Raw genomic sequence first — 27,862 nt, forward strand, 5'->3', positions numbered from 1 at the left:
ACGTGAAAGGCTTAACGTGTGTAGTGTTTAGAACAATTGTTTTTTAAATATGTATGTTTTGTAATGAGGCAAAGACGAATGCAAATGCAGATATTTAACATAACCTGTGGCATTGAATAACAAGCGATTTGATATCTATAATATGATATCTATAATATATTTCATCTTTCGAAACATCTCTCTGAGATGAAGCCCTGAGAGAAAGCCTGGCAGGTTTGGTGAATGATGAGATGAAGACGCTCTGCATTACCTCAGGACATGGACTTGAGAACGACATGCTGGAGGACACGGACACTCCAAACCCATAATTTACTGCATTAAACCACTCATAAAGCTAACATGCTACTATTGCAAAGAGCATTAAACGCTAATCTAACGTTAGCTAGTAAACAAGACAGCTAGCTAACGAGCAATGACTGTTTATGTCCTGCTAGCTAACTGACTAGCATTACAATTAGGTAAAGATTGATAGTTACAAGGATTATTCAGTAAACTAGCTAAACAATATTATTTGGAGCTAATTTATTACCTTTTTGTTAGCCAGCATGAGCTGCTATATATTAGCTAAAAAAAACCACAAAAACAATTTAAGAGGTTTTTAGTTAGCAGTAGTATATGCTAATGGTGTAGTAGTATTATAAAACAAACAAACAAACAGGAAACAGGAAGTGTCTGTCATTCCCATGTACACGAGTGTGTCTGAGATTGACATGATACCTCATTATAAAATCGTTCCTTTATGAAGCGTGTCTTCTGTGCAGGTTTATACACGATCCCAGAGACGGGGTTTTTATATACTCCTGATATCCGTGAACGTGGAGTAAACGTGTATAAAACTTTTATTGTTGTTGTATTTTTAAACACGCGATTCGAGATTAAAGTCGTGACAGAAGCGGAACACGAGTGAGGCCTGTGCCAACCTGCATTTTCCTCTCAAAATATCAGCTCCGAGTCAACAGAACACACTGAGTGATTAATCATGTTAGTTACACTGCAGGACTGACAGCAGCTGCTCCGTGTGGAACGTTCAGGTTCTCCTGCAGAGGAACACAACGTAGAAGGAACGCTGGTATTGGATGATAATCTACTTCTGAGTGGTAACAGTATTACTGTGCACCACTGCATATTTAGCAGGCAAAACCCTTTCAGCATCGATAGAATGAAATATTCGTTACTAACTAACGAACTATTAAAGAACCTTTAAGTGAACTCTTTTTTTTTTTTCATTCATTTCAAGTCTTTTTATTTTTAAGATAAATGAATCACATATTGGTGAACATTATAGAATCCAATTTAGTTTTACATGAGAAAGTAACAAGTAAAACAAACGAACAAAAAACAATTATAATAATAATATAATATCCAAACACCCCGATCGAAAAAATGAAATGAAATGAAAAATATAAACATTCTGTCAAGTTTTACAGTAAAATAAATAAATAAGAAAAAAGAAACACCTAGTCTGGGAGAACTCGAAAGCCTGTGAGATAAGAAAGAAATGGTTGCCATTAATGAAGAAATCCAGCAGTGTTACTTCTTAGAGTGTAATTTAATGTCCTCAAGCTTGGACATTGGACCTCAAGGTGGGACGGTGGACTTCCATTGTAGGAGAAAACGACGTCTGGCCAACAATGATGTGAAACTAATAACTTCCTTTTGCATAGAGTTTAACTGAGTTGCATCTTCTGGAAGACCACAGTTAGTAATCACTGGGCAGGATTTCAGATGTACTCCCAGTATAGTGGAGACTTCTATCAGACTTTACATAAACCCCTCACAACATCATCCCACCACCTGTCTTTAAGCTGAAAGCCCAGTTCTCCCTCACAAACAGCTTTAGTTTTAGAGGTAGTTTGATCGCTGAAATCCAGAACACGTTTAAAGATCTCAGAAACAGCACCTTTTGGTTACGATTTAAAAGTGAGAAAACGTTCCCATTATTGGTGAGGAGGAGATGAGGGAAAAACCTTCTCGAACAAAATGACCAACTTGAAAAAACCTCAGAAGGTGTTTTGCAGGTGGCCCAAGCAGTGACAATAGATTAGTAAATCTGTTCCAATCTGTATACCTTCACTATACCACATAAAAAAAAGAGTCCAGACACGAGGGAGGAAAAAAAGATGATTGTTACATAGTGGTCATTTTGGTAGCACCAGACCATCACTGGGCTTCCATCTCTGAAGGATTGATTTATGCACCCTGGGAGATCCTCCTGCCCAAGTGAAAGAATTAACAGCTTTGTCTAATGAGTGAAAGAAGTGCTTAGGCAGGAATCACTGGACTGTTAACAACTAAAAGAGAAATTCAGGCATAATGTTTATTTTAATAGCATTCATTTTCCCAATCAGACACAAAGGCAGATTATTCCATCTCTGAAGATCAGACTTAATTTTAGTTATGAGAATGTACACGTTACCTGAGAATGTACACGTTACATTAATACGAAGGTACCTGAATCCAGACGGACTGATTTTGAAGCAGATGTGTTGATAGGAAAACTTTCACTCTTCTAAAAAACCTTCTGAGTTCACCCATGAATAAACCCATCCAGAACCTTTAAAGAACTTTCTTCAATGTTTTGTTGCTGCGATTTGTAGCTGGGAAGATTTACGGTGTTTATGTCGACGGGAGCAAATTGAGGCAATCAGCAGTTATGTTGTGGTTAATAGATTTACAACGTTTTAATAAAAAGACAGTTTCGGGTCACGGAGCTGTGTGTTAGGTGTTAATGAGGCCTTCAACAACACCATGATGACAATAGACAGTGTGTGTGTGTGTGTGTGTGTGTGTGTGTGTGTGTGTGTGTGTGTGTGTGTGTCTTTACAGCCCACTATTAGGCTTATTGAGGGCCACCCCCTTCTGTTTTTCTCTTCCTTCAAGCCGAGAATGTCACTGTGCTACATTTAACTCCCAAGACAACAGAATTAGCGTTAGCCCCGGTGTCGTCTTCCGTCCTCTGGGACACTTTTTGAAAGCCGTCTTTTTGACTTTGACACCTCCTTCGAGTCGAAGCACAAATGGACGAGGACGGCCGTGAAACCCGGGACGTTCCTCCTGACAATGACTCGCTTTAATTCGTCTCCGCTCAGAGTCTTTAGAGCCCATTGTAACCTGGAGTTCTGGAAAGTTCCCGGGCTTGTAAAAAGAATGCGTTGGATAGTTAGCGAAGCTCGATAGCCGTGGTTACCGGTTAATCTGAAATCACAAAGGGGGCGGGGCTTGCTATTGGCTTTCTTTTGTTAGATGGATAACAAAGATGCATCTGGCTTTACTCCTGAAGCTTTTGTCCTGTTTGGTTACGCCATTAACATCACAGAGCATCGTGTCCAGCTGCCTGCTCCAACACCCAGCATGACCTTTGACCTCTTTCTGAACTGATGAGGGTCCAGAGTGGAAGTCAGGTGCTTTGTTTTAATTTTTTATTGGTGACTCCTAAGTGTAGTTAAAAGTCTTTGTTTTTTTTATATTTATTTACTACTTTTTCCCCCTAGATTTTATAGTATATTATATTTTTATAACACAGCACACTGTGACAAATTTCTTGTACATGCAACTCATGATTTCTGGCAATAAATATGATCCTAAAAATTTTCTGAAAAAAATTCCAAGTGCTCTGATTACACTGTGACAACATGTACAGCTTCGAATACATTATTTATTTCATTTCAACTGAAATTCATGCAAACGTCTAGTAAAGAATTTCTGTCTTTTAATTAACATTATATCATTTATGCTGAATTACTTGGACAATATCCAAAGCCAAGGTTGAAAAAAAGACCTTATTGTTACTAGTCACTGTATTTAATTTCTTTTAAAATATTTTCCACTTCCATCCAGCTGATAATCAGACACTGCAGGTAAACATGTTACGATGCAAAACAACTTTAAATATCATAATTAACACTTCTTCTAAAAGTTATTGTCGTTGATTGAATTGGGAATTCTTTAAAACTGAGACATGTATTAATGCAAATGAGCCTTCGTTTGGTTTTACTGTGATGTGATTATAATAAATGTAATCATTGTGTAGAGTGAAATCACAGAGTCATTCTCAGGTCCACAGGTATGGGGTAGTGAGTAGAGTCCAGCTCAGTGAAACGACATGGTGTGTAATATTAAGGTGCATTGTGCAGAGAAATGAGGTATAAATAACCATCAGGTGACTACAGAGATCATGCAGTAATTATACACTAATGTACGATCAGGTATCACATTATAACATTATAACACTGACATTACAGCATTATAACATTCTGAGTGGTGAAGTGAAGAACACTGATGATCTTCATCATGGCACCTGTTAGTGGGTGGATTTATTCCTCAGGCAGCAGGTGAACATTTTGTCCTCGAAGTTGATGTTAGAAGCAGGAAAAATGGGCATAAGGATTTGAGCGAGTTTGATAAAATGTGACGTCTAGACGTCTGGGTCAGAGCTTCTCCAAAACTGCAGCTCTTGTGGGATGTTCCTGGTCTGCAGTGGTCAGAATCTTATCAAAAGTGCTCCAAGGAAGGAACAGTGGTGAACCGGTGACAGGGTCGTGGGGGACGAGGATCATTGATGCACATGAGGAGTGAAGGCTGGACGTGGGGTCCGATCCAACAGACGAGCTCCTGTAGCTCAAACTGCTGAAGAAGTTTGTTCATGCTGCTGGAGCACGACTGTTTTAGCAGCAAAAAGGGGATCAACACAATATTAGGCAGGTGTGGGGTGGAAATGTGCAGTTCATTTATATACAGCTTGATGTGATTTTAAGTGGGTGGAGCTTAAAGCTTTTTTCAGTATTTTAAAAACTAAAGATGAAATAAACTGTAAAAATGTTTTTTTTATTAACTATAAATATGATTAGTCCAAAACTGGTCTGGTCTTCTTATTTTCCTCCATTGTATTTCTTTTTATATATATATATATAAAACATGCACATAAATCTACACCAATGTATTAAATTATTCACTATGTTTTTTCAACATTTAAAGTTTGTATAAATAGTAATTAAGGTTACAAATGCCCAAACCCCACCCTTACATACCATCATAACCCTAACATCCTAAATTCCATGGGAACATTTTTTTTATATAATAAGCCACACCCACAACCCACATCTGTCTGATCTCAAAACACAGAAGCTGGAACAAAAACTGTAAACACTAATACCACTTTAAATTCCACTCATTAACTCCACCAACAACCTTAAACTTGCCCTGATTTAATAATGAAGTCCTAAAAAATTACAGAATTTAACTCTTGCCTAAACCATACGTTTAACTTCCCCCAACACCCTGCCCATTGACTGATTGCATAAGAATGAGTTTATAAGAAAATATGCAAACACTAGCCCCACCCCTTAAACCAGTTATTAACCCCACCCACTGACATCCTATATTGTTTCTGTTATAAATTACTCCATCCTAAATCTGACTCTAGACCCCACAACATTGACTTAACTTTAATTAGCTGTAAGAAAAGCTACAAACACGGCAGCACGTCTTCTCACCAGCACCTCCAAATGCTCCCACATCACCCCTGTCCTCCGCTCGCTTCATTGGCTTCCGGTGCGGTTTAGGGTGGAGTAGAAGGTCCTGCTGTTTGTGTTCAAGACAATTAATGATCTGGCCCCGCCGTACCTCGCTGAATTATTAAAGGTCTACAAACCAGCCAGAACTCTCCGCTCCTCTGGACATACCTCTCTGGTTGTTCCTAAATGCAACTACAAAAAGTTTGGAGGCCGGTCATTTGCTGTCCAGGGACCAACGCTGTGGAACGCACTTCCATCACACATACGATGAGTCACTGAGCTGAGTAATTTTAAATCGCAGTTGAAAACTCATTTGTTCAGACACGCTTTTAACACGTAGCCCTGATTCAACTGTTATTTTATGTTCATTGTGTCTTATTTTAATTTATTTTCTTAATTTTTTATTTATTTTTATTTATTACTTTTAATTAAAACTTTCAACTTTTATTTTTAATGTTTATTTTTTGTTTTACGGGAAAGCGCCTTGTGCTCCTTTTGGTGGTTGTAATGCACTTTATAAATAAAGTTTGATTGATTGATTGATTGAAACATAAACCCCGCCCAAAAAGTCATTGTTAACTCCGCCCACATCCGTTACCATTGATTGATTTTAAAATAATTAGTCACAAGAAAGTTTGAAAACAAATGTGATGTGACCATAAAGACTGACACCATAATAAAGGGTATAAACACTAATGCTGCCCTAAACCACGCCCTAACTCCGCCCATAATGCTAAACATGGCTTAATTTCATAGGAAAATATAAGAAAAAAATGCAAACACTAACTCCGCCCTAAAATTCATCCGTAATTCCTCCCACATTATTCATTTTTTTCTTTTATTTCCATGTCACAAGAAGGTGACTTAACCCTGTCCTAAACCCCTCCCACAGCACATGACATCATAAAAAGGGCCCCTCCCACAATTCTGTCCATGATGCAATTATATACCAGGTAAGCAAATTTGCAGCCTGACTTAACTTTGAATCAGATTTTGATCAGATTTTGATCAGATTTTGATCAGATAACTCCTCACTCTTATCTTCTGTATAATTCTAACGTACGCCTTCATCTCATTTTCACGAGCTCCACGTCGACGCCCGTTATGAAAGGTGACTTTGTGTTTTTCCTACAATGAGGTTCTTCAATGCCATGCTGTCATGTTTTCCAGGAACTTTTTGAAATGTAAGAGGCTTTTCTTTCCCGTGTGCTGATCTTCTTGCCCAGGCCTGTTTGAAAAGTATCATTGCAGAAAACCATGAAACAATTGAAGCTGATACTGCCAGTTTCAATTACTACACCGTGCACTCTCAGTCATTACGCTATCAAACTTCCATCTGCTGCACATGGAGCGTGTTCATGCTAACCTGCTGGAAAACATGCTCCACGGGGGAGGGGGGAGGGGGGGTCTGAAAAGGTTCCTGAGGGGTGCAGGAGGAGATAATGGAACCTGACAGATGATAGAATACTGATAAAGTTGCAGGTTTTTGGTAAAACAAATACAATGATAAATGTAATGGTTTTTTTTAATAAATAAATAAATGCAATAGTTGAGAAATTGCTCTAATGAATGAATGAATGAATGATTCTGGTGGTGTTTAATGGAGTTTAATGAAAAGTGGTCTTTAACTGGTTATTGTGGCTCCTAATTGAGTTTGACGTGTTTCTGGTGGTCTGTATCTGGTGTTTAATGGGAAGTTTGGGTCCTCATTGAGTTGTACCTGTTTCCTGTGGAATGTATTGGGTGTTTAATGGAAAGTGGTCTTTGTCCTGGGGTTAATGTGTATTTGGTAGAAGTTTACTGGGAATGGGTTCTTCTCAGTGGGTTTCACTGTATTTCTGGTGGTATGTGGAAATATAAGGGGAATGTTTAACTCTTAATGGGTTTTGTTGTGTTTCTTGGTGGGTTGATGGGTTTCTGATGGTGTGTAATGGGAGTTTGTGTTGTTCCTAATGGGGCCTGTTGTGCTTCTGTTGCTCTGTGATGATGGTTTAATAGAAGAAGAATTGTGTGTACTGGGGTTTTAATGTGTTTCTGGTGGTTTCCAATAATGGATTCATGGGAATGTATTGATCCTAGTGGAATGTGTGGTATCTCAGGTGGTATGTAATGGTAGTTTAATGAAAACATGTTGCTCCTAATGGGGTTTAATGAGGTTCTGGTAGCCTTTGATGGTTCTTCATAGATGATCTTACTCTGATAAGATTTAGTAAGTATTTAGAAACTGTAATGGAAACAGAAATCTTATAGGAACATATTTTGCTTGATTTTTGCCCATTTTGAATTTGATTTATGTTAAACGTTACCTTGGCGTGTGCCTCTGTGCCGACGGATGCGTTTCATTCTTTACCTTTTCATTCCTTAACATAAAGAAATATCAGTATCAGAATGTGGAAGGTGAGCTGTGATTATTAAACCTGAACTTACCCCTGACTTTACCCAGCCGGACCGTCTGTGTGTTTGTTTTGTCACGGCGTTGGTATGAAAGTGAAATCACGGCATCACGTCACACTCGCTCCAGGGCCTGCACGAGTGTTAATTATTAACAACCTCATCACTAAGCAGATCCTGAATGACCCTGAGAGAACCTCTGCTCTGAGCCTCACTCCTGAGTTCAGTTTTTAGGGTTTCAGGTTGCTTTAAGGGGAAACTCGGGGGTCGTTGTTTTAACATGGCCGCTCTGTACGAGGTGATTAAAGGCAGCTCTGAGTGTTTTATTCCTCTGACACACTGCAGCTTCTCACCAAAGCATGTCTTCATTTCCCTTTCCTTTGTTTATTGCAAAAATGGGATTAAAAACGTATTCAAACACCTAGTAAACCTTTTTATTCAACTTTTTGATAAAAAATATATTTTAGACATTTTTTTAATAATTTATTACAATTTTTAAACAACAACATTATTAATATATTTACAGCATTAATCAGGTGCCTTTTCCAGAGCAGTGTAAATACATCACCACTGATTACCAGATTATCAACTGAAGATACAATCAGCCTTCATCTCTACTGAACTGAATTATAGAACACTTTAATAAATTAATAAATATAAACAAAACAAACCAGGAAAAAGTGCTCGTGTAAGCGTTTTAGAAATAAACACTTAAAGTATTAAATTCAGAATGAATTTTAGGTCATTTATTACACAGACAAAAGTGTCGACGTTTTTAAATGTTTTACGCACTTCAGCAATTATTATGATTATATTCAATTATTAATAATATTAATTCAGATTATATATTAAAAAAAAATCCACAAGGTTTATAAAAATCCATCATTTCCTTTTGTGTGCACCAGATTTTAGGATCTATTTTGTTTGTTTGTTTGTTTGTTTGTGATTCGGTTTGAAATGTTACATTTATTTTAATTAATTTATTATTAATATATAATTTATTATTATCATTTATAATAAGATTTCTAACAAAATAACAAGAAATTTAACCAAATATTAAAACTTCTAAGTGTTTTAAAATGACTTCAGCTAAGGGACGTTTACTTCTGAAAACTTGAAGAATTTTTGTTTATTATATTTTTTAGTTTATTTTATGTGACGTAAACATGTTCATATGCTGTAACGAGGACGCCGTCCATCTCAACGCCAAAGTTCTATAATATAACTGATAAATAAGATGAAAGAAAGAAAGAAAGAAAGAAAGAAAGAAAGAAAGAAAGAAAGAAAGGATGAAAGAAAGAAAGAAAGAAAGAAAGAAAGAAAGAAAGAAAGAAAGAAAGAAGAAAGAAAGAAAGAAAGAAAGAAAGAAAGAAAGAAAGGATGAAAAAAGAAAGAAGAAAGAAAAAGAAAGAAAGAAAGAAAGAAAGAAAGAAAGAAAGGATGAAAGAAAGAAAGAAAGGATGAAAGAAAGAAAGAAAGGATGAAAGAAAAAAAGAAAGAAAGAAAGAAAAGAAAGAAAGAAAGAAAGAAAGAAAGAAAGAAAGAAAGAAAGAAAGAAAGAAAAGAAAGAAAGAAAGAAAGAAAGAAAGAAAGAAAGAAAAAAAGAAAGAAAGAAAGAAAGAAAGAAAGAAAGAGAAAGAAAGAAAGAAAGAAAGAAAGAAAAAAAAAAAGAAAGAAAGAAAGAAAGAAAGAAGGCCCTTTTGCTTTGTTGTTGTGAAGATGTTGCTGCAGTCCAGACCCTGGTTGGTGTGCGGGAGGAGTGTGAAGCGTGACTGAGGGACCGCTATACCTCACACACGCATGGGAAAATGTCGTTTGGGTTTTTTTCGGGCGCTTAGCGATCCCACAGCACACGACAGAAACCATGCGAGAAACCTTCAAAGAGGCTCGTTACTAAAGCTCAGTCAGAACGCCGGCTCCTTCACAGGGCTTTATCGGGAGCGTGTCTCGCTGCTGCGCTAATCTCAGCGTCTCGTTATGTTCTCTCTGAGGGCTTTACGGAGATCTTCTTGGAATGTTTACAAGCAGCACGCAGGAACCGTCCTGGGAAAACGAGCCACTAACGTTCGTTGTTTTCCTCAAAATGGCAGCGACGCAGATCCCGAATCTCCGTCACACCGTCGCCTGGTCCCTCACGCCGTCATCATGCAGCAAAGAACATATTCAAAGAACGTCTCAGGCACTTGTACAGTACGTGTCCCAACCAGACCGGAGAAGAAAGAAAAAAAAACGTCTGACGGAATAATGTGTCGTGATTTATGGAGGAGCAGAGCGTGAAGAGAAAAACACACTCGCTGCGTTCTTCTTCTCATCTACAGAAAGAAGAATCCGGAGAGAAGACGTTTAAAAGCTCAAACATAATCGCTTCAAGAGCAACATTCTACATTCATGATCATTAATTCAGGAGAAGAAGAAGAAAAAAACTTCTTGAAAAAAGAAGTAAAGGGACGCCTGAGGCCAGCAGGAATTTTTGGTCCACGTTCAAAATCTGAAGCTCTCAGAGATGCCTATCAGAGCAAGTTGAATTTTTCAGTTAACTTTTTTTTGGAGCGGAGATGTGAAGAGCCGTGGCAGAACTCCAGCTCGGGCTTCTGCTGACTCGCCTACAAACCTAAATCAAAGGTTCCACATCAGAGCAGGAGACTGCTACTGAGAACATCATCGCTCCTCTTGATCTCTCGCTTTGGTTTTTTTTTTGTTTTTAACCACAGAGGACATCTCCAATCCAAAACCACAAAAAAAACAGAAGATTATCAGAGATTTGACTTTAACCGCAGAGCTGCTGCTGAGATGTGGACTGTGATTGGTCAGAAGGTGGTGAGGAGTTCTCTAACAGCTCATTCACAGAAAAAGGAGATTGAACTTTTATGGAAAAAGTCTCCAGGTCCAGTCTATTCAACAAGCTGCATTTTGGCTAAAAGTATTAGGACACCTGACGTTTCCACCCATGTGTGGTTCTTCTCCAAACTGTGAGCACAAAGTTGGAGGCACACAATTGTATCGGACGTCTTTGGATGCAGGAGCATGAAATTCTCCCTTTGTCTGAACTAGGAGATCTAAATCTGTTCCAGCATGACGCACAAAGTGCACAAAGCAGCTCCATGAAGATCTGTTTTCCATGGGTTGAAAGATGTGGTAGATCTCCTGCTAAAAAGCTCCAACTCTTTTGGGATGAATGTGAACACTGACTGCACACCAGGCCTCCTCACCTTCTCACCCACATCACTACCTGACTTTACTAACACCCTTTTGACTGAATGAATCTCCACAGAATCTAGTGGAACATCTTCCCAGGAGTGTGGAGCTCATTATAACAGAAAAAAGAGAGGATGCTTCACTAAAAGAGGAATAAATGAATCATGGGAGCTGTTCGATGATCTCCGTTCTCCATGATAAAGGTTCTTGTGGAATTCACCGTGTCATCAGTTCACTTTAAGGGTTCTGAGTGACGTTTTATTTTCATCTTCAATGAGCTGAAATTAATGTTTGACCTCTGAGCTCAGGAGACGACCTCGAGACGAAGACGCTGTCCTCAGTGATGCAAACGAGCACTCACACACTCACACACACACACACACACACACACACACACACACACACACACACACACACACACTCTAACACACACTCACACACACTCACACACACACACACACTCTAACACACACTCACACACACACACACATTCACACACACACACACACACACACACACACAAACTCACACACACTTACACACTCACACACACACACTCTAACACACACTCACACACTCACACACACACCACTCTAACACACACACACACACACACACACTCTAACACAAACTCACACACTCACACACACACACAATCACACAATCACACACACACACACACACACACACACACACACACACACACACACACACACACACTCACACATACACACACACTTTACACTTTCACATGTGATTTACGTCTCTAACTGTTCTCTCAGTTCTCGGGTTTAAGTTTAACTCCTGCTCTGCATCTCCACTCAGATCTGTTCTTTTTTCTGTCTTCTATATTTTTCTAAAAGACCTGAAGAATAGATGGATGGATGGATGGATGGATGGATGGATGGATGGATGGATGGATGGATGGATGGATGGATAGATAGATAGATAGATAGATAGATAGATAGATAGATAGATAGATAGATAGATAGATAGATAGATAGATAGATAGATAGATAGGTGGATGGACAGTTAATGGCAGAGGTCTTCAGATGGAGTTCTGGATCAGGAAGTTACCATGCGGAGCACGTTCTGGCTCTGGAGCGTTAACGATTGGCCCCTGGGCTGCATTTTGCTTCTGTCTGATGGCATTGTCACAGCAACGGAATGTTTCATGGGACTTAATGAAGAGGAAGAAGAATTGGGAGACGTCCATCACTTGGAGACTCTCCGAGATAAACAAGTTCTCACAAAGTCACTTCTGTGTTCAAAATTCAGACTTACGATCTGAAACATTCACATCACTCTTTAACAGTTCTTCACTTGTCTTTCTGTGGTGGTTCTTCTAAAGCTTCAAGCATATCACAAAGTGTTCCAACACAACCCTTATTGTGAAACCATTTATGATCCGACAAACTCTTAATAAAGAACCAACAGAGAACCTTTTTCATAGCATGTACTGATTGTTCTTTAGAGAACGAACCCTTTCTGATTAATGTTCTACCCTTGACTGAGAACATGTCTTGTGTTAAACATTTAGATATGTGGGTATATTGTGCACCTCTTTAAAGGTTCTGCAGGGGTTTTAAGGCAAAAGGGTTCTTCTTCTTCTACTGAAAAGGTTCTACTTCACACGTTTTAGATATTATGGAAAATAGCACACTTTGTTTAGGAGTGTGTACTGCACCATTAACCTGCAAAAACACACTCGTAACAAAATCATTCCTTATGGGTTCTTAGCTTCCAAAAAGAGTTCTTTATGGGTTCTTAGCTTCCAAAAAGAGTTCTATATGGGTTCTTAGCTTCCAAAAAGAGTTCTTTATGGGTTTTTAGCTTCTGAAAAGTGAACAGCTTTGTTGTTGGGTTCTTCAAAAAACAACTGGAGAACTTCATTAGGGTTAGTCCTAATGTAATGTTCTGATTGGCCAAGTGTTGAAACTAAATCTGCAAATCTTACAATCATTTTCTCCAAAGAAAAAGGTTCCTCAAGGGTTCCTTTAAAGGTTCCTCAAGGGTTCTTAGTACAATTCTGAGTTAAGTTCTATGTAGAGCTTTACAATTTTAACTTTTAACCTGTAGCATAGATTAAGGGGCGGAGTTTAACCAAGTAATCAATATTTCTCTTCTCATCTCTCTGCTCTGATTGGTTAAAAGTTGCTGATCAACTGGATTTTTTAAAGAATAAAGAAGCAGCACATTAAACTTTATTTACAGATAATATTTTATATTTATAGTCCCTTTAACCCAATGCACAATCGAGGTTTTATTTTTCTGAAGTTGTATTCTACATATTTGTGACAACAAAAAAATCTTGAAAGTCTTGATTCTGAAAAACTCCGATTTTTCATTAATGGTAAAAAAATACAAATTTTATAAAAACTTCTATCGGTTTGGTGTTGTAGCGTTCCTTCAACACCAGGATCTTCAAAAAAACACAACCAAAACAAGACGATGGAATGCATTAAGTTGATTTTAATGGCTAGAACATCTGCAAGTAGAACATCTGCGAGTAGAACCATGTAAAAGTCACCCAGAATTCCACAGAAGTGTCGGCCGAGCGAACTGAGAGAGAGAGTGAGAGCACACGCTAGGAACAGGAAAAATCAACAGTATAAATAAAACATTCATATAAAAATACAAATACTCTTTTCACAAAATATACTCTCAGTGTAAAGTTCGGTTTGTCTGGGATTCAATCACTACTGCCTTTGATTTCCTTTTTATTCTTTTTTAGGAGTTATTCCACTATCGCATGATAGCGAGTGATAATCCAGACTAGCAGCAAAAACAGAGATTATTGAGAAGAAGGCATGAGGTTGCTACAGAGAAAAAATAATCCAGCATGCCAAGATTACTGTCAGTAGTATCGACTGTAGTATTAACAGTAGTATTAACAGTGGTATTGACAGTAGTGTTGTCAGTGGTACTGTCAGTAGTATTGGCAGTAGCATTTTCAGTGGTATTGACAGTAGTATTGACAGTAGTATTTTCAGTAGTATTGTCAGTAGTATTGTCAGTGGTATTGACAGTAGTATTGACAGTAGTATTTTCAGTGGTATTGTCAGTGGTATTGACAGTAGTATTGACAGTGGTATTGACAGTGGTATTGACAGTGGTATTGTCAGTAGTATTGACAGTGGTATTGACAGTGGTATTGACAGTGGTATTGACAGTAGTATTGTCAGTGGTATTGTCAGTGGTATTGACAGTGGTATTGTCAGTGGTATTTGTCAGTGGTATTGACAGTAGTATTGTCAGTGGTATTGTCGAGAGTATTGTCAGTGGTATTGTCAGTAGTATTGTCAGTAGTATTGACAGTGGTATTGACAGTGGTATTGTCAGTGGTATTGACAGTAGTATTGTCAGTGGTATTGTCAGTGGTATTGACAGAAGTATTGTCAGTGGTATTTGTCAGTGGTTTTGACAGTAGTATTGTCAGTGGTATTGTCAGTAGTATTGTCAGTGGTATTGTCAGTAGTATTGTCAGTAGTATTGACAGTGGTATTGACAGTAGTATTTTCAGTGGTATTGTCAGTAGTATTGACAGTGGTATTGACAGTAGTATTTTCAGTGGTATTGACAGTGGTATTGACAGTGGTATTGACAGTGGTATTGACAGTAGTATTTTCAGTGGTATTGTCAGTAGTATTGACAGTGGTATTGACAGTAGTATTTTCAGTGGTATTGACAGTGGTATTGACAGTAGTATTGACAGTGGTATTAAGAGCGTCAAGTGTAAATAGAATCAGCTCTCTCTACCAACAGCCACTAATTCATATGTCAATTTCAGACATTAGCTTCATAAATAAATAAAAATCATTCCTTTAAATGAATTATCAGCGTGTTTAGCGTATTAGCGTGTCATCATCGTTAATTCCAGGTGGAGAAAAGTCTAAACACAGTTCAGGCAGCTCCAGACTCGCCCAGATGCCGCGGGGCCTCGTGAGGTCAACAAACCCGAAAAACGGAATGCACGAGGACAGACTTCGTTCGGTCCAGAAAGCGATCCCAGAGTCATCCGGTGGTTATATTGTGCAAAAAGACATTAGCATAATAATAATAATTATCATCATCATCATCATAAATCACCATCAGGACACTTGTTTCGGTGGATGGGCGAGGCGGTCGGTCACTTGCACGTGTACACCTCTGTCCTCTCGCTGCAGGTGTTGCACTTGACGTAGCAGCACCACAGGAACTTGCAGTTGCACTGCCACACCCTGGAGTACTGGTGCGTGTTGTAGCCCCGCCCGCAGCACATCAGGTCGCAGCTGTTGGAGTGGTGCGTGATGGTCTTGTTGCAGATGCGCCCGTGCGTCCCTACGCTGCCCGTCACCGGATCCGGCTCGCAGTAGCTCGGAGACTTCTCGATGTACACCAGGTCCGTGTCCATAGGTTTGCGGTACGAGAACGGCTTCTTGATCTTCAGGAAGGTGGGACGCTTGTTGCGGCTGGCTTTAACCGGCTCCACGTGCACCGCCTGCAGGTACTTGTCTTTCAGGATGTAGCCCAGCTCCCGGAACTTTGGCAGCGTCGTCCAGCATGTTTTGGTGGTGCAGGAACCCGACACGCCGTGACACTTACACTCCAGGTGCATGTTACGCTCCAGGACCTGTTCAGGAGAAATAAACCCGCAATTAATCACATGTTTACATACGTTCATTTTGGTTTAAATTCCACGCCGAGTTGCCGGAGACGTCCGTTATTTTACCCATAAATCATTCAAAAGTGTATACATTCCTTTTTTCTCTCCATATTAAAGTGCAGTCAGTGTCTAATCTACAAATCAGTATTACCTTCAAAGCTCTAGAGTTCTTCAAGGGTTCTTACACTCAGGGCTTCTTAGTTACATTATATATAGGGTTTTTTAGTTCTACTTTTCCCTGGAGGTTGGAATTTTAAGAATGTTGTAAGGCACAAATAGTCAATCTATTTTTAACCTGAGCTGTAACTCCACCCACAATATTTACCTAGTTCTGCCAAATGTAATCTCTGACCCTAACCCCGCCCCCTAACATTAAACAAAGAAAAGGCTTAAAAACACAAACTTTGCTCGCCCTTGACTCCTCCCACAAAATTCAATAAAGGGAAGAAACATGGCTTCATTTACTAGATCAAAGTAGTTAGAACATTAACTCCGCCCACAATCCTTATTATTAAATTATTTCAAAGGAATAACAAAATCACAATAAAAAGTCCAAGTGAATCAAATGAAAAGATTTCTGATTAGATGTTATTTTTTTCTGAATAAAACAATACGATTACACTAGAAAACAATAAACTGCTCAAAATTGTGGCCAGAATTCTTTTTGTTGTTGAATTGATAGCTGTATGCAGTAGCTACCTATAAATATATCTATTTAAGCTAACAAGTTAAACACAAATCAATAACTAACCTGAATGACAATCGTGTGTTTCTGTGAGATTTGCAGTACTTGATCTTAGCTTTGTTCTCGGATTAGACTAGCAAAGTGAGCAAATTGCGAACTAGCGACTTACAGTTTTCAGACTTTGAGGATTTCTGCTACTTCTTTTAAAGTTGAATTTTCATCCTAACACACGTTAATTGAGAGTTCAAATATAGTTTGAACTAAAAAAACATGACACCACATTCACTGGAGTTGTTTACATTTATCATATACATAGAAAAAGCATATCCAAACTACGATGCTGAAGATGTCAGATCAGAATTCACTTTAATAATATCAGTCTCATCGCAACAACACAAGAAAACGTCCAACTGAAGCCAAAAAACGAGAGGAAAAAATAAACTCGAATCAAGTGATACCAATTTAAATGCCACTATGGGAGCTATTCTGCGAGAAGATGCCAACACTTTTCAAGCGTATTCTCACCCTTTTGCACAAAGTTCCTCTCTTTCCCTCCTCACACCACCAATCAACATGACCTTTTCAGATCCACTTATCCGTTAAACGCGGCGGCTGAAACCACGGATCGCTTTTGTTTCTCCAGCTTTAGCACTGAGGAACGATGGCCAAGATGTCATTACATCAGCCAGCATACATTAAAGACTCCGGGAGAGGAAACGTCCCAACAGAGACTTCTTTTAGCAGCCGAGAGACAAAAACCCACAGATAGAATGAACCTGGAAGCGCACTCGGCCTACTAAAAGCCGATTTAGCCATTTAGATAAGTGAGACTTGAGCCAAGAAGATGGTCAGAGAGAGAGAGAGAGAGCGAGAGAGAGAAGATGGGGTGAGATTGGGGAGAAAAAAAGCCAGAAAGCGTGGATAACTCGAAGTGCCACAAATCGTCTTTCTAACAAAAAAAGTAAGAGAGACAGAACGGAGACTTCTCGTCCTCCTCGTTAAACCCGGCGGTGGGATTTATGGAGCGTCTGAACATGCCGATTCCTCCTGCTATTGATGAGAAAAAGAAAAGAAGCATGACACGCACAAAAAAAAAGAGAAAAAGCTTTTATGGAGACGATTTAGCCTGGAGATATGAACTTGTACCACATCAAAGACCACAGGAGGTGGGACCGAGCGAGAGAAAGGGGCGACGCTCACAGCATACGATGCAGGTGAAAGTGAAAAAAAAAAGAGTCATTTAGAGAAGCTAAAAGGTCTGACACACAAAGGCAGGGCGTGGAGGAGATGAAACATGTCGCCGTTGTTCACCATTAGCTGGGGAGATGAAACCTATAGGGGATGGCGGTGTGAGTCAGTGCCTTGTAAACCGAGCAGAACATGAGGGAGACGCTGCTTTTGTGTAGATCCTCTGATCTGCTCCGGTAATCAAACTCTGCCACTTAAACTGCTCTTAGCCCCTAAAAGCTTCTCATTATTGAGCTGCCTGCTCCAACTCGGACTCGAACTTGGACTCGGTGCCAGGACGCTGACGGACCGAGAGCAGAGATGCCAAGAGCCTCGACGAGCAATCCGTCTCCGCCTCTGGCCTGCTTCTAGATCCGTGAAACAAATCGGGTTGAACTCGAGGTCGCAATTTGAGTGAACAATTATATTCTGTAATGCGATACGGTTTCTATAGCGACAGTTCTTCCATGAAAATCTTTAACACGGTAAAGAATAATTGTGTTTATACTGTAGAAAATATAATATGTGGGAGGAGTCTCCAGTGTCATTCCATAACAACATACGAAATGTATACGAAATCAAGCACTTTAACAATAATGGGATAAAATGTGATTCCATAATTGTCATTGTTTTCTCGTTTCCTGTGGTTGGTACTGAAGGATCATCATGATGAACCTGCTGAATGTTCATTTGAGAGGCGGGGCTTAATTGATTGACAGCAGAGAAAGCACATTTAATACGAACCTTTTAATCATCTACATCTACTGAGAAGTGTTTAACCTTCTCCACAAACCATCCACGTACCTTTCGTCCCACCTCATTGTTATGGAGGTTCATGAGCGTCCTGGAGCTCTGTTTGATCTCCCGAGCATCCATGAAGACCTTGGAGAAGCCGAGGCCGTAGCGGATATCGGCCGAGCAGCCGCCCCACTTCCATCCGTCTGCCCGGCCGTGGAAGCCCTGCTTCTCCTTATCGCAGCTGCACTCGCTCAGGTTCCCCTGAGTGCAAGCCGCTGTGATGGCGTGGGCCACGCCCGCTGCGATGATGGCGTAGGTGAATGCGGCTTCTTTACTGCCTGAAACAGACACACACATGTACACACTTTAATAAAGCATCCTGTAGAGAAAATATTCACTTCTGATTTTATTTGTAGGTTTAACACGTGTCACTGCGTAGCTGAATAATTCACTCCATTCAAGCTTGAGATTTTTCATGACCAAAGACAACCCCAATTCCAGAAAAGTTGGGACGCTGTGAAAATGTAAATAATCCATATTTTATTCACATTAAAACATAAAAACATAGCAAATGTTTAAACAGAAAATTTATACCAGTTTAAAGAAAAAAAGGTCATTATGAATTTGATGGCTGCAACACGTCTGAAAAAAGTTATGACAGGACCATGTTTCCCGATGTGTAGCATCACATCTTCTAAACAGCTTTCCACTTTGTCTCAGTACATTTGAAATGAGTTTTGGCCCAGAGAGGATGGTGGTGTTTCTGGATCATGTTCACGCATGCCTTCTTCTTTGCATGATAGAGATTTAACCTGCATTTGTGGATGACTTGCAAACTGTGTTCACAGACAATGATTTCTGGAGGTGTTAATGAGAACATGCAGTGATTCTCCCTTAAAGAATCATCACTGTTTTAAAATGCAGTGGCCCCTGAGGGCCCAAAGATCACGACCATCCGATATTTATTTTCCCTCCTTGTCCCTCGTACACAGAGATTTCTCCAGATTCTTTGAAACCTTTGATGGTATGATGTTCTGTAAATGACGAGATATTCAACTGTTTTGAAGTTTGATGTTGAACATTATTCAGAAATTTTTGCACAGTTTGCAGTTTTCACAGATTTTTAAGCTCCGCCCACCTTTACTTCTGAGAGACTCTCTAAAATACACTATTTATACCCAATCATCTCACTGACCTGCTGTCAATCAACCTCACAATTTACTCAATATTTAATCTAATAGTAAAATTTACGTTTTTCAGACTTTTGTTGCCCCGTTACAACTTCTGAGACGTGTTGCAGCATCAAAGACCTAAAAAGACCTTGTCCTTAAAATAGTACATTTCCTCCAGTTAAACATCTGATATGTTTTATATGTTTTATTGTGAATAAAATACTGGTTTATGAGATTTGCAAATCATTTCATTCTGTTTTTATTTACATTTTACACACTGTCCAAACTATTTTGAATTTGAGGTCGTAAAAAACTCATATTTTCTTTTTTTTTTTTTTATACTTTATTTATAAGTAATGGAATATAAAACATTTGAATACATTTGTAACTTTTTTTTCTTTTTCAATGTTTATATAAAATAAAATGCACAATAAAAACGTATCTTATATTTTTAATTTGTTTGTGTTTTATACGCATAGATTTATTAAGCTGCATTTGAAAGAAAAGATGGAATAGAAACACTGAGATGTTTGGGTAACTGTGTAATAAAATTCTCAGAGTGGGTCAGAACCAGAGAATTGGCTTTTATTTTGACTTTGAGCCGTTTCGATAGCAGTGTGACGTCACTGTGTTGCTGAATAATTCATAAAGCTGCGTATTGTTTCATGCCTGATTGAGATGGATCTATATTTCATGTCAAACTGATCTGGATCTCTCCTGTACACACCATCGCTATGAGACCCGAATCGAAATTTTCTTCGTATGAATTTCGTATGCAGGATTGGGATGTGCACACACCTGGGTTCGGGATAGATGTGTTATTTTTGACAAATTATATTTCCACAGAAAACCTGTGAAACGTAGGAACGAATATCACAACTTTATAAAAGTACAGAGGAATAATGTATAAGTCATCATCTCACATTGACTGATAATATAAATATATTAAATATTCTAGAACATGTATATGCAGAGCAAACCTGTGTAGTAGAACATGTGCAGTAGAACACTAGCAGGAGAACTTTTGCAATAGAACATGCAGTACAACATGTGCAGTAGAACGTGCAGTAGGACGTGTGCAGTAGAACATGTGTACTAGTACGTGCAGTGAGCCATGTGCAACAGAACGTGTGCAGTAGAACGTAAGCAGTAGAACATGTGTAGTAGTACGTGAGGTAAAATGTGTGCAGTGGAGCAGTTCAATGTGTGCAGTGAAACGTGAGCAGTAGAACGTGTGCAGTTGTATGTGTGCAGTAGAATGTGAGCAGTAGATCATGTGCAGTAGAACGTGTGCAGTAGAATGTGTGCAGTGAAGCATGTGTACTAGATTGTGCAGCAGAACATGTGCAGTAAAATGTGTGCAGTAGAACGTGAGCAGTTGAACATGTGAGTAGAATGTAAGCAGTTCAATTTGTGCAGTAGAACATGTGCAGTTGTGTGTATGCAGTACAATGTGAGCAGTAGATTATGTGCAGTAGAACGTGAGCAGTAGAACGTGTGCAGTTGTATGTGTGCAGTAGAATGTGAGCAGTAGATCATGTGCAATAGAACGTGTGCAGTAGAATGTGTGCAGTGAAGCATGTGTACTAGATTGTGCAGTAGAACATGTGCAGTAGAATGTGTGCAGTAGAACGTGAGCAGTTGAACATGTGAGTAGAATGTGCACAGTTAAATGTAAGCAGTAGAACGTGAGCAGTAGAACGTGAGCAGTCGAACATGATCGGTAGAATGTGTGCAATGAAACGTGAGCAGTAGAACGTGTGCAGTGGAACGTGTGCGGTAGAAGATAAACGGTAGAATGTGAGCAGTAGAACGTATGCAGTAGAACCTGTGCAGTAGAACGTGACGAACACAAACAGACGTGTCGACAGTTTCCTTTGAGTTCTCTTTACGTCAGGCGTCTGTGCCGGTGGGCGGAGCTTCAATATTCATTTACAAAACTAACAAGAACACACCTGGATCTCTGTCTACCTGCATGACCTGAGGGAACCAAACACACACCTCATCTCATCTCACAGACATCTCAGGCATGCAGAACACACACACACACACACACACACACACACACACAAATGTCTGAGCAGAACAGTTCCCTCGCTCTACACACCTTTTAATCCTGCTGCTGAAAAATCCCAAAACATTCTCACGTTTGGTTCTTCAGTCGCTCTTCTGCAGGACTGTTTTGTGGAATGGGTTCCATAAAGAACCATTTTACACTGCTAAATACCTTCTACATTCTTAAAGCTTCTAGAACCCTACAAGAAAAAGGCTTCCTGTTATACAGGGATCCAAAGAGCACCAATTTAATTGTCTAATAACTCTTTGCAGCTTTCACACTTTTTGAGGTTCTGTGTAGAACCCTAAAAGAGAGAACCATTGATCATCTAGTGAAGTGTCAAATCATCCTTCAACGACTTTGACACTTTTAAAGCGTCAGTGTAGAACCCTGCAAAAATTAGGTTTCCTGCCAGAAAAATTTCCAAGTAGAACATTTAAGAAACTTGCACACACAACGTTTCTAATAGAACCCTTTAGAAGGCGACTAACCCTAAGCAGTCCAAGTTCTAAACAGAACCCCAAAACAAAGTGTTTCTCCATCCAAAAAAGAGGCTAAGATCTCTTCATTAGCCAAAGTAGTTTCAGGAGACTCCACATTCCTAAAGGTTCTTCATGTTCCTTTCCATTATTGTATCATCCTGCAGAGAGAACCGATAATCTAAATAGTAAACACCTGAAGGATTCTGGATATCAAGAAGAAAATAATGGACAATTTGGTTCTATACACAGTGATGCACATTCCATTAGAACAAACGGTTCTTTAAAAGGTGAGTGGATTATCAAGAGTTTTTAGAAAGGGTTCTACATGGAACTGATGGACCAGAACTTTATCTCAGACTAATCTGTAAGGGATTATTTTGAACCTAATGGAACCTCCTCAGAGGTTTGCTGAGAGGTTCTTTCAAATGCGTCAACCACAGAACCCTTCAGAGAGTTTTTTTGTCCTTTATGTTTCTCAGCAGTTTTTTTCTTTTGTAGGTCACTAAAAACTCTCCATGTGGAACCCTTTCTGATTAGAAAACACTCTGCTCTGAGTGTTCCACAATTCCTCATGGGTTCTTTGGATAGTAATACTTCTGATAGTTCTTCTGATATGGAACCCTGATGGGGAAACACTTTGGTTTAGGGGTTTCGGATTCTTTATAAAGCCTTTAAAGGTTCCTACAAGCTGACAAACCTAAAAAACTTTCTTTTATAGAAGTGTAATTAGGAATGAACACATCTGGGGGGAAAAAATGAAGGTTCCTTGAGGGTTCTTCACTTAGATAAAGGTTTATTTCACTTTCTAAAAGGTTTGTACTTCTGACCTTGTTCCATTTTTCTACAGAGAACCTCTTAAAGTGGCTTCTTTTCCAAAAGTTACAGGAATGATTACAGTACGCTGCTGTTAGGAGTCATTTCATTATTCACAACTTCAGCTGCAGTTCTCGTTCTTATCTCTCCGTCTTCTTTTTTTAATTAAACCAGTATGAAGCTTGTGGAAGGTGTTTGGAGAATATAAAGGATTTGGGTGTGTGTTTAATTACTGAAGACATTTTCTAAGAAAATGTCACACGAGGGTGTGTTCAGAGTCGAATCTCATGTTTCATTCAGGAGATAATTCAGAATTTCGTTTCAGGTTTTATTCAAGATTAATTCAGTATTTAATTCTGGATTTAGTTTGGGTATAATTCAGGAGATAATCCAGGAGTTAGTTTAGGAGTTGATTCAGGGGGTAGTTTAGGAGTTGATTCAGGAGTTAGTTTAGGAGTTGATTCAGGAGTTAGTTTAGGAGTTGATTTAGGAGTTAGTTTAGGAGTTGATTCAGGAGTTAGTTTAGGAGTTGATTCAGGAGTTAGTTTAGGAGTTGATTCAGGAGTTAGTTTAGGAGTTGATTCAGGGGGTAGTTTAGGAGTTGATTCAGGAGTTAGTTTAGGAGTTCATTCAGAAGTTAATTTAGAAGTTGATTCAGGAATTAATTTAGGAGTTGATTCATTAGGGAGTTTAGGAGTTGATTCAGGAGTTAGTTTAGGAGTTGATTCAGGGGTAGTTTAGGAGTTGATTCAGGAGTTAGTTTAGGAGTTGGTTCAGGAGTTAATTCAGGATTTGGTTCAGGAGTTGCTGTGCCTGGCAGGTGTGTATTCAGTGTTGGAGATGTTGCTGTGTGTCTTCACACGTTGCTGTTTCGTGTGTTTTAGCCTGAGGTTCAGAAGCGAGCTGTTACTCAACTCAGACACATTTCCTTTACTGTCACACTGTTACGCAACACAAGAGCTGTTTTTCCCCAAGAGCACAAAGACTCGAACAGTACAGGGTTAAACCTTCTACATATAAACGGATGTGTGTGTGTGTGTGTGTGTGTGTGTGTGTGTGTGTGTGTGTGTGTGTGTGTGTGTAAAGGAGAGCAGGAGGACGTGTTTATCACAGCAGATTGATGCTCTTTGTGCTCAGATTGAGCATAAAGACTCGAACTCTACAGGGTTAAACCTTCTACCTATAAACTGCCTGAACTCTCACAGGAGAGAGAGAGAGAGAGAGAGAGAGAGAGAGAGAGAGAGAGAGATAGATAGATAGATAGATAGATAGATAGATAGATAGATAGATAGATAGATAGATAGATAGATAGATAGATAGAATTCATTTTGAATTTGTTGTGTTTTATTTGAACTCCTGCATCACCCTCACGTTCCTGCACATCGTCACCTTTTACAGCAACAACAACAAGAAATTAGGTTTTTTTTTCAACATACCCACTTTCAGCTCTTTTCCGAAGACGGTCCTCTCCCCGAGCGCAGAACAGTTCCAGCGGCCGTTCCTGAATTGGAACTGACACTCGTTGATGCCCATCTGAGCTCCTTCTCCTATAACGATGATGGCGTCTGGTCGGCTCTGGCAGATGATCCTCTGGCGTGGTGCGAGTCCTGGGATCTTGTTGCAGATGATGCTCGCTCCCAGAGCAATCACTGACGAGAACCCACTACAGTACAGTCACAAACACACACAGAGCATCAATCTGCTGTGATAAACACATCCTCCTGCTCTCCTTCACACACACACACACACACACACACACACACACACACACCTGGAAAAATACACACCTTCATCCCTTCTCTGTGTTTCGGGACCATGAGTACTGTAGGAGCACTAATGAACCTTTAAAGAGAATTACACCAACCATATGCATAGTGCAGTCTTAACAAGGGTACTAAAGGTACTATATGGTCCTTTATGGTACTCAGTTCTAGCAACAAAAAATATATTATTATTATTATTATTATTATTATTATTATTATTATTATTATTATCAGTATAATTTGAATTAAAATAGAACACTTGATATTGTTCAAAGTATTATTATTATTATTATTATTATTATTATTATTAGTGTATTATCCGAAGCCATAAATTCAGTCATAAACAGAAGTGTCACGTGGGATATTTTTTTATAACGAGCTCTAATACTGTAGGGTAATAATAAATATAATAATATAAAAAAATAATTACACTGAATAATTTCTCTTTGGGATCAATAAAATATTTCTGATTTTATTTCTAATTATTCTGACGATTATGATATTATTATTATTATTATTATTATTAATGATAATATATTAATATTAATATAAGACATGAATCACAGTGGTGTGTATTAACGAGCTGCAGTTCTTGTTTTCGTTTCATTTTCCGACATTGATATTTTTTGCGGCTATTTAAAAGGGGAGCTCGTGCAGGGTTTTACCATTTTTTTATTTTTCCCGGATTGTATGTGTGTGAAGAGTGTGTGTGTGTGTGTGTGTGTGTGTGTGTGTGTGTGTGTGTGTGTGTGTGTGTGTGTGTGTGTGTGTGTGTGTGTGTAAACCCCGCAACCCCGCGTGAAACTCACCCGATCTTCAGGTAGATTATTCCGAGACAGAGGAAAATGCGGAATATCCAGCGGCGCGACTTGCGGCTCATGATGAGAAGTGAGAAACACACACACACACACACACACACACACACACACACACACACACACACACAGAGCCGGAGGTTTGATTTCAGGTGTCAGAAGGTTCAAATGTAAGTTTCCTCATATGCAGGAGGTCCAGGTGGAGGTTCAGTTGAAGCTTCAGGAGATCCAGAAGGGGATCGAAGAGGTTCATGCGGTGTTCAGGAGCTTCAAGTGGAGAGGAGGTGGTGTTCAGGTGGTGTGGAGGTGGTGTTCAGGTGGTGTGGAGATGGTGTGGATGGCGCATGGTGTCAGTGTCGGTGCTCCAGTGAGGAAGATGAAGCGCATGAAGATCACGGATCTCTGCTCTCTGCCTGTCTGCCTGCCTCCTCCTGTGGAACCTGCGACTCTTCCTGCCTCCTCCTCCTTCTCCTGCAGTTAGTGTGTGTGTGTGTGTGTGTGTGTGTGGGTGGGTGTGTTCTGCAGTACACAGATCTGAGCCCACCTGTGGAGGATGTGAGATACTGCAGGGATGCTGACTCACCTGTTCTCTGCTTTACTGCAATATATTTATTTATTCATACATTTGTAGATTTTGTTTTCAGTTTGTTCCTGTAATTGTATCCATAATGAGGGACTCAGAGATGGTGATAGTGGTGAGGGAAAACCTCCCTGACATGGAATGTGGAAGAAACCTTAAGAGGAACAAGAAGAGAACCTCATCCTCATCCTGAATTATTGGAGTTCCAGCATTGTTGTGGATTTCAGCTGCTGACTGATGGAGACTCGACTATAAAACTGTTTCCAAACAACTGTAACTGTTTATAATAATTACAGATCAAATCCATCTTTATGGTTCTTTCATGGACCCTTCAAAGGAACCTCATGGAACTTTAGACTGGTTAAGTGGAGAACCATCCTGAGCTTGAATGAATGGGTTCCAGAGAACTACATCCAGAGGTTGGGCATCAGGATAAATCAGGTAGGTCCAGAGGTACCAGGAAGAGATTGTGATGTGTGTGTGTGTGTGTGTGTGTGTGTGTGTGTGTGTGTGTGTGTGTGTGTGTGTAAAAGGGTTGCAAAAGGGGTTCTGTGAGAAACTGATAGAACAAATCTTGGATTCATTGTTATTCACAGATTATTCCAGAATTTCAGTAGAACTCAGACTCATTAATGTTCCTCAGGGGTTCCTTGGATGATTCTTTGTTTTAGCTTTCTCAAGCAGGTTTCCTTTCTTGGTTTAAGGTTCTACTGAGAGCTCTTCAGTCTTCAAACAGAAAAACCATTAAAGGTTTTATCATGTTGGATCTTTAATTTAGAAAAAAGGAACAGATGCACACTGAGATCTTCTCTGGGTAGTTAAAGAACTATAGAATTCTACTAAATTCTACTTATTATTATGAAGAACAAAGAGAGCCCATCTAGAGAACCCATCAAGAGAGCCCATCTAGAGAACCCATCTAAATGCTGGATTTTACTCTTTATTTCTCAACAACTTTCAGGATGTTCCTCTTGTGTTCTTTAGATAGATGTAACTATTTTAAGTCTGGAGACTCAGTGATGTGGGGTTCCACAAAAAACCTTTAATGAACTCTTTTGAGTGCTTTTTTTCCCAGAATTTATTTTTTCAAACGTTCTTGAGGGGGTTCTTGTTTAGTATCTGTAGCTTTTCAAAGCGTTATCCTTCGAATTCTCATCAGATTTATAATTAATCCAAATCACTTTCATTATCTTTCTGTAATGGAGCTCACAGGTTCCTTGTAGTTTAGTGGTTTTTCAGTGACTCCTGTTTCAGAGACATGCTGAAGGTCACAAAGAGCAGATCAAATATATTAATAAAAAGCTATAAAAACCTGGGAATATTTATATATACAGTGAGTATATATATATATATATATATATATATATATATATATATATATATATATATATATATATATATATATGTGTGTGTGTGTGTGTGTGTGTGTGTGTGCGTGCGTGCGTGCGTGCGTGTGTGTGTGTGTGTGTGTGTGTGTGTGTGTCCGTTTGTTCATCATAACTGTCGTTATTTCGCCCCTGCTGGCTGATATAGTTTATTACTGTTATTCTTCTGTGTTTCATCATCAATCATAATCGTCGTCATCATCATCATCATCATCATCAATCATCATAATCATAATCATCATCATCATCATCATCATCATCATCATAATCATCATCTTCATCATCAATCATCATCATCATCATCATCATCATCATCATCATCATCATAATCATCATCTTCATCATCAATCATCTTCATCATCATCAATCATCATCTACATCATCATTATCCATCTTCATCAT

At 39.1% G+C, this 27,862-nt stretch overlaps 1 protein-coding gene across 1 annotated transcript; it reads right to left on the reverse strand.

Annotated features, from left to right (window-relative positions):
* Window positions 1–13,556: 13,556 nt before the first annotated feature.
* LOC124399008 (protein Wnt-7a) lies at window positions 13,557–26,528 on the reverse strand. Its single transcript, XM_046869627.1, has 4 exons — window positions 25,490–26,528; window positions 24,354–24,580; window positions 18,461–18,732; window positions 13,557–15,711 (listed from the first exon to the last, which is right to left on the reverse strand). Exons 1-4 carry the CDS (start codon window positions 25,558–25,560, stop codon window positions 15,229–15,231), a joined length of 1,053 nt encoding a protein of 350 aa, XP_046725583.1. The 5' UTR covers window positions 25,561–26,528; the 3' UTR covers window positions 13,557–15,228.
* Window positions 26,529–27,862: the final 1,334 nt, after the last annotated feature.

The sequence above is a fragment of the Silurus meridionalis genome, chromosome 16, assembly GCF_014805685.1.
Source record: "Silurus meridionalis isolate SWU-2019-XX chromosome 16, ASM1480568v1, whole genome shotgun sequence".
Taxonomy (NCBI): domain Eukaryota; kingdom Metazoa; phylum Chordata; class Actinopteri; order Siluriformes; family Siluridae; genus Silurus; species Silurus meridionalis.